At 43.5% G+C, this 8,171-nt stretch overlaps 1 protein-coding gene across 1 annotated transcript in view; it reads left to right on the top strand.

Moving 5' to 3' along the window:
• Nucleotides 1-6,526, top strand: part of C8A (complement C8 alpha chain) — a 26,923-nt gene extending 20,397 nt beyond the window's left edge. Inside the window, exons 8-11 of the mRNA XM_018557877.1 lie at nucleotides 1,969-2,103; nucleotides 2,759-2,916; nucleotides 5,765-5,987; nucleotides 6,375-6,526. Coding sequence (XP_018413379.1) covers nucleotides 1,969-2,103; nucleotides 2,759-2,916; nucleotides 5,765-5,987; nucleotides 6,375-6,526 — 668 coding nt within the window. The remainder of the gene's footprint in view (nucleotides 1-1,968; nucleotides 2,104-2,758; nucleotides 2,917-5,764; nucleotides 5,988-6,374) is intronic.
• Nucleotides 6,527-8,171: the final 1,645 nt, after the last annotated feature.

The raw sequence follows: 8,171 nt of genomic DNA on the forward strand, positions 1-8,171 counted from the left end.
GGAACGCCAATGCCGTCCCCTCCGTCTTATATTTTATAAATGTCGCTCTCTTGTCCTTGACGTGTTGTTTTACAGTTTTATTAAACCATATTGGTTTAGTCTTTGATCTTTTATTTTTGCTCCCTAAAGGTATACACTTTGAAGTAGCAGTATGTACTGTGTTTTTAAAACAATCCCACATCTGGTCTGTGTTTAGGTTTTGAAATAAGTTTTCCCATTTTATTTCCCCCACTAGGTTGCGCAGCTTATCAAAGTTGGCCCTTCTGAAGTTTAGGGTTCTAAAGTTGTAAAGGGGCACCTGTCCACTTTTAACCAGAGTAGTGCAGCCAAATAACAACCTAATTTAATCCATCTAGATGTCATGTCCTTCTATGCCAGCACTATGTAAAGTAGGCTGACATCAGGCATAGTCAACTATATGCTGCAGCTAAGTTGATGATAGACATGTGTGATTAATTTCGTTCCGAATAAAAATTCTGACACATTTTCTAAAATCCAGACACATCCAAATTTCAGAATCCCTATGTATCCGAATGTGTCAGAATCCGAATTTCCATTTCCGAATTTCGGATCCCGTCCGAATTTTATTCAAAAACGAAACTAAATCGAGCATGTGACTTTTCTGGCTAATCAGATGTGTTTTTCGGTTTAATGCATCTGAATGGGTCAGAAAACGAACTGAATGGCATTCGGCATCCGAATTCCAAGGGCTTAGGAGCTTAGTGAACGTTTAGCAGGTCAACGGGTATTTTTCTTTATTTGCAGGGACTTTACAGGGATACAACATGGAGAAGTGTGCGTGCATTGCAGAGATGTTCTGCACAGTTTTTTTTTTATTTTGCCTTGACATACACATTAATGTTTCAGCACCGGAGCTAACATGAACACACGTCATCAGAAATACAAAGTTAACTGCAGGTCTACCGAATAATGTTTAAATATTTTATCTTTCTATAAGAAACGAGGAATCATTTTCCAGTAAATCACATCTTAATGATTGCTATTATTGCCTGCCAGCATCTTTCCTGCATGAAGCCCAACTTGTGGGTGTTTCCTTTGCATATGACATGCTGACACGCCCCCCTCACCGTAACTGAGATGCCCACTCCCCCTGCATGAGAAGTGACGGCGCTGTGATGCACAGTACAGAGACCCAGTGGCGTAACCAGAGTAACCGGCGCCCGGGGCATGACAAACTTTTGCGCCCCCCCCCGTGATATGTGGGGGTGTACAGGTACAACGAGAGTATGCTGGGACATATCATAATTGAACTAAAAGTTCCAGCATGCCCTCATTGTCCCTGTACGCCTGCCAAATATGACCCAGGGAATAGTAACGAGCTGATTGGCAGGCTCCTGTCCTCCTTGTATGCAGTGGAGCCTGCAGTGGGTCCCTGTAGGGAAAGAGCCTGCCAATCAACTGGTTGACATGGCAAGTGGACCGTGACATTTTAAAAAATTTTAATCACCTTTTTATTTAAATGTAATCATTTTTTTTATTTTTTATTTATTTTTTAAAATTGTATTTATTTAATTATAATTTTTTTAACAGGTATTTTAATTATTTTTGTAACAATTTTTTTTCCACTTAACTCTATCGCTATCACACAGAGAGGACGGAGGAGAGAGGTAAGTGAAGCGGGGGGTGGCAGGGGGAAGAGGACGGACGGATTATTTTCCTCGGCCGCTCTGTAGTGGCAGTGACCGAGGAGGAGAGAGAACTGACACGGCGATCGCCGCTGCTGAAGCAGTCGTCCCCCCCGCTGAATTTCCACTCACCCCGACGCAATTTTTACTCGCCAATTGCGAGGGGGTGAGTTGAAATCTTGAGCCCTGCTCTACAGCATAGTGAAGGGCTTCCAGGCTGTCTCTGAATAAAAGCCATCATGTGCACATTGTCATTCCTTGTTGCTTCATGACCTGTTACTGATTGGCTACTGATAATGTAATATCTGATACATTCCCACAGATATAACCTACAGTATGGTTGAGAACTGTATTGGTAGTCACGTGGGGATCACCTCGACTATCCCTGATTCAGGCGTTGAACTAGGTCTGACTCTAAAGGGAAAGACATGCAAAAAATTGGAAGCGGAGACACAAAGTAAGTTTATATTTGCAATGTGTTAACATAATGCAGTCATGCCACAAAAAAAAACTCTGATCCTCTCTCTATCTAACTCTCTTCTCCTGAAATACTCTGCACCTCTGGAGGACTCTGCTCCTTCCTCTGACTCTCCTATCCTAAAATACTCAGCACTGCTGGAGGACTTCTCTTCCCCTATCCCACTCTCCTCTTCTAAAATACTCTGCATTGCAGGAGGACTCTGCTCCTTCCATTATCCAGCTCTCCTATACTGAAATATTTAGCACTGCTGGAGCACTCTGCTCCTTCCTCTATGTAACTCTTTTCTCCTTAAATGCTCTGTACTGCTAGAGGACTCTGCACCTTACTCTGTCTATCTCTCCTCTCCTAAAATGCTCTTTGCTCCAGGAGGACTCTGCTCCTTCCATGTTCTATCAATTTTATCATGAAATGCTCTGATTGGCAGGAGGACTCAGCATCTTTTTCTATCTCTCTTCTCTTGAAATGCTCTGAGCTGCTGGAAGACTTCCACTATCTATCTCTCCCTCTCAACCTTCCAGAAAATCTTCAACTACTTTGTCCTATCGGAATATCCAAATGCTGTGATATTTGTGCTGCTTGTGTATCATCAGATGATAATGTATGACGCTCTTTATGTTTTCCCCATTAACAGACGACGGCTCAAGTGAAAGTTCCATAAAAGATGTCATCACATTTGTAAAAGGAGGCGACACGGGATCAGCTGGGGGGTTATCGAATATATTTGATGGGACCACGTATCGTTTCTGGGGCCAATCCTTAAAATACAGCCCTACCGTCATCGAGTATGAGGTGACCCATTAAGTGTTGACTATCAATGAATTTAAGTTTACACCCAGCACCATTCTTCCCACCCCTGAAAGTTATGAAAGTGGGTGTGGCTTTGAAAAGGAAGTGGCTGAATAGGTGTAATTTAATGAGCTTGGAAGGATAGTGAAAGACTGAGTAAAGCACTTTCTGTTCATTACAAAATGTTGTATTCAATATTCAGACACATAGGGGTTGATTTACTAACCTTATAAACACACCACGAACATGTATACACCTCTGTAGTGTGTTCCCTCCCAGCATGATCTATGGGTGGAATCTAAACAACTTTGTAGTGTGTACACACCCAGCAGGTGTGTTGTGCAAAGCCCTGCATGAATTACAAGGTGATGTTGTGTAAGTTAGCTCTACGTTGTGTTGCTTGCGTTGATGAATGCAGGAATGTAAATGCATGAGCTAACCATTTTTGTCTAAACTGTGAAGCAGCATTATATATGCATCATGTGCATGATTTTTCCATATATGGCATTAGTGGAAATATGCTTTTAGAGACTTTTTGGTTGATAAATACGTTTTGCTGTGTGAAAATCACACGCACCTGGTGGGTGCGTGTGTTTAGGTTAGTAAATCACCCCCATAGTATCATACCTGACCTTCACTTTTACTACTGCCATGTTATAAAAAAAAAACTCCTTACAGAGACTGGTGGCAGGTTTTTGAAAGTACTAGAATGTCAAAAATGTAGGTCAACGTACCAGAAATGTAAGCTGCGGAAAAATTCGGTTTGGTTCAGATAGTTTTTTACTTTGGAATTCGGGATTCGGATCCGAAATACAATTCGGTTTGGGGTTTCGGATTCGGATGAAATCCGAATTTCCCTAGGTTCGGATGAGTTTACGAACGTATATTCGTTACTACTACCACAGAAAACTATATACAGATATTATTACTGGAGCTGAATCTCCTAGACCCGAATGGCATTCGGGATCCAAATTTCCGAATTGCATTCGGGAGCTCCCAAATGCCATTCGGGTCTGGGAGCCTCAGCTTTAGCAAAATATGTATATGGCTCCCAGACCCGAATGGCATTCGAGATCCGAATTTCTGAATTTCATTCGAGAGCTCCCAAATGCCATTCAGGTCTGGGAGCCATATACTGTACATATATTACTAAACCTGGGGCCCCCAGACACGAATGGCCTTCGGGAGATCCCGAATGCAATTCAGAAATTCGGATCCCGAATGCCATTCGGGTCTAGGAGCCTCAGCTTTAGTACAATATGTATATGGCTCTCAGACCCGAATGGCATTCGGGATCCGAATTTCTGAATTGCATTCGGGATCTCCCGAAGGCCATTCGTGTCTGGGGGCCCCAGGTTTAGTAATATATGTATATACTGTATAGGGCTCCTATGTTGCCATAACGAACATTCGCATTCAGACCCATTCGGATGGATTAAACCGAAAAACGCATCTGATTGGCCAGAAAAGTCACATGTCAGATTTAGTTTAGTTTTTGAACAAAATTTGGACGGGATACTAAATTCGGAAATGAAAATTCGGATTTGGATGCATTGGGGTTCGGAAATTCGGATGTGTCCGAATTTCGAAAAAAGTTGACAAATTTTGATTCGGAACGAAACGAGTTGCACATGTCTACTCAGCTGCTTTTCTGTGAAAGGGTGGGCTGACAGCAGCCATATTGTCAGTGTGTGATGGAGCTTTTAGAGAGACCCGACAGTGCAGTGTAAGCGAAGATACAATTTTGTCTTTTATTGCATTTTTATTTATTTATTTGATTTTGGCATTGGTGCATGTTCCTCATGGCAGTGCCTAGCTTCCCATGCCTTTTGTTTGACAACAGCTCATTAACCCTACAAATGGCCAGGACTGAATAACAAGATTCTACCTTCCTTCCCATAGACTTCAGAGGTGCCACAACGTTTTTTAACTATGAACAACATTTTGCTAACCGAACCCAGGCAGCTTCGCTCATCCCTAGTGAACAATTCTGGTTAAAGGAGAACTATGGGGTCGGGGGTTTTCCCCATAGTTCTCCTTAGGGTAACGGGAGGACACAAACTAGCGTCCTCCCGTCACCCTAAGCTCAGTATATAGGGAGCTGTAGCTCACGGTATACTGAGACGCCGCAGCCGGAGCGGATCCCCACATCGATGTCGAGATCTGCCCAGCTGCGTGGGTGACAGCTGGCTCTGCCTATCTAGAGGCAGAGTCAGCTGTACCCGCCCCCTCCCCCGTCCGTTCCGCCAGTCAGCGATGGCGGATCAGAGCGGGGAGGGGGGAATCCAGCCCCTCCCCTGTCACGCCATAGAGCCGTGACAGGATCGAGAGGTGAGCAAATGCCGGTATGTGTTCGCTCACCTCCCGATCTACTGAGCCGACCTGTGACAGTCTCATTGTCACAGGTCGGCCAGAACTATGAGGTGAGTGAAAAGCACCCCCCTCATAGTTTTCCTTTAAAGGCTTCCAGAAGCTGCTTCTTGCCTTCCAAATGCTTTACAAGTGTTTGATGTATTTTATAGTCTTAGGGCTGGCCTTGGACACCCATCTCCAGTTTACAATAATAATTAAGCCCTGGTGGTTAGGAGCAGCATCAGGAATGATGGCAGGGAGATCTCACTGATGAAGTATCCAAGACCATGGCTTGCTTATTAGACCTACAAATGACCAGAATTGAATACTTCGATTGAATAGATTGTCCCTATTATAAGTCCGGGGCTGACTCAGCCCATTAAGCTTCACTTCTAACAAAATGTTCCTTTTTGGCTAGACTGACCCTTTAAATACAACCTTCCACACAATGGTACACTTTTAAAGAAACGCTATGATAATCCTGGTTTATCCATTTCAGCTGCTGCCCATACATGAAGGCCTGAAAATGACGGATCTTTCGGGCATCGAGGCAAAGAGGCAGAATCTGAAGAAAGCCTATGACGAGTTCCTGAGCGAGTTCAATTCCTGCCGCTGCGGCCCTTGCGAGAACAACGGGGAGCCCATTCTGGATAACAACCAATGCTCCTGTCACTGCCCTGCAGGCTATGAAGGCCCAGCTTGTGAGCGCACTCAGCGTCCAGGTAGGTGGCTTCTTATCACATTGTAGGACTCCAGTACTTTCTAGAAGGAAACTTTCACTACGTCATCTATTGCTCTCTATGTAATGCTACAAATTACATCAGCTTGTGTAACTGTTTTCAGTTTTATTTTTCCTATTATCCTACTTGAAAGTCACCTTATTACTCTGTCAATGGAATGCAAACTGGCGCATAGGCCATATGAAGTATCTGCTCTTATTTTTGTTTCCTCACCACTGGAGCCCCACATAAAGTCTATGGAAATACCGACTTTGCTTCCCTGTAATCTTTTACTTCTGCAGGTCTTTTTACGCAGGTCGCATGAAAACGTCAAACATCGGAGTGATAACAAATGTATCTGCAAGTATTAATTTTGTGTTTTTGTTACAGGCACCAAAGCCAATGGCAACTGGGGGTGCTGGTCGTCCTGGTCCAGCTGCCAATCTGGAACTCGTCAGAGATCAAGGACATGCAATAATCCACCACCTAAAAATGGCGGCGCCTGGTGTGTTGGGAAGAGCGTGCAAAGCCAGTCTTGTTAAATTTGTGCTATCTCTCTACAACATCGAACCTTTCACTGTCGAAATCTGTCAGTCACCTATAAACAGAAATAAAGTGTAAATATGGGAGTATGCTGTGTTTTTAATCGGTTTTCTGAGTGGTTCTGTGCATTACCAGGAACATGCTCATGGTCTTCCTTAAAATGTTTGTATCTGCACCAACTTCCTGCTGAGTAATTGTTTTCAGATTACTTTTCATACCTCACAACTTTCTGAGATGAGAGAGAAGGACACCATCTAGCACAATTTATTTAGGCAATGGACACCCCCCCTGGCACATCCCCAGTTATATATAGGCAATGGACACACCCCTACCATGCCCCTAGTTATATTTAGCCAATGGACTCCTGCCAGGCCCCCACTTATATTTAGGCAATGGAGACACACCTGCCATGCCCCACTTATATACAGGTAATGGACACACCCCTACCATGCCCCCAGATCTATAAAGGCAATGGACACTCCCCTGCCATGCCTCAGTTATATATAGGCAATGGACACACCTCTGCCATTAATCAGTTGTATATAGGCAATGTCCTCACTTATTGAACTTTTACAGAGATCACATGACCAGGAGCCTTGGCCTTCAGATATGTTGCCAGTAGAGAGGAAAGCCTTGGGTGCATTTTCTCCAAGGAAGAATCTCAGCCCTTTTGCCAGTGTTCATCCATCCATGTTACATTGTTACACAGCTTTATGTTAACATTTGAGAAACACAGCTATAGGAAATTAGTTATGGGTATGGCAATGTGCAGCCCATAATATCTACACTCAGCCTGTTGGCTTGCTCTGATTGCTCAAACAGCTAACCTGTTGGCCTTTTCACAGAGTTTTCTCCTGTGGAGTAGCAAGTACTTAATTTATAAGCAGAGATTGATGCTGGACTCTTGAGCGCACCCCTGTTTGGTACCTATACACCCCAGATTAATAACTACCAATACTACTGTGAATACAGTTTCAAACTCATGCCTGTGGGCACTCTGTGTGATGGGATGACAACTGCCCCTGTATCCCACAATCTCCTGCTTGCATGCCACATGCTTTCCCAAAGGAAAAAATAAGCCTCTTTGCTGATACACATTGCCTAGAAATGTTACACTGTATTTACAAAAAAAGGCTTTAAAAATTGCAACCAGCAACTATTTGCAAATATGCCCTGTGAAAATACACATGCTGCTGGATAGCAGTGAAGTGCATGTAGGTTCAGGGACAGGCTGTGAACATTTCAGCCAGCACCAAAAAAAAACATTTTAAAACCACACAATCAGTCTGTTGTGGCTGTAGACAGTGCATGTGAGGCTGCAGGACACACATCAGCAGTATTAACATGTAAAAACCCTTCCCCCCTACCTCAAATGTCTCCAAAGTACACAGCATGTTGCTGTAAGGGTTCACATCTTCTTTAAGATACCATTACCTACAAGCCCTGTATTTTGTTGTGTTCTTATGCACTTTATCAGCAGCATTCCCTATCATTTTCACAGCTAATCACATTATCAATATGGCTGCTGGGACCCTCAGGCTGGTATAGACCAAAATACCAAAAACCAGCTAGCCTAAGTTCAGAGGCCAGGAAGTGTATTATTGGTAGTTGGATGCTATGGTGGTAAACGGCTGCATTCATTTA

Source organism: Nanorana parkeri, unplaced genomic scaffold, assembly GCF_000935625.1.
Source record: "Nanorana parkeri isolate BGI_ZX_2015 unplaced genomic scaffold, ASM93562v1 scaffold309, whole genome shotgun sequence".
Taxonomy (NCBI): Eukaryota; Metazoa; Chordata; class Amphibia; order Anura; family Dicroglossidae; genus Nanorana; species Nanorana parkeri.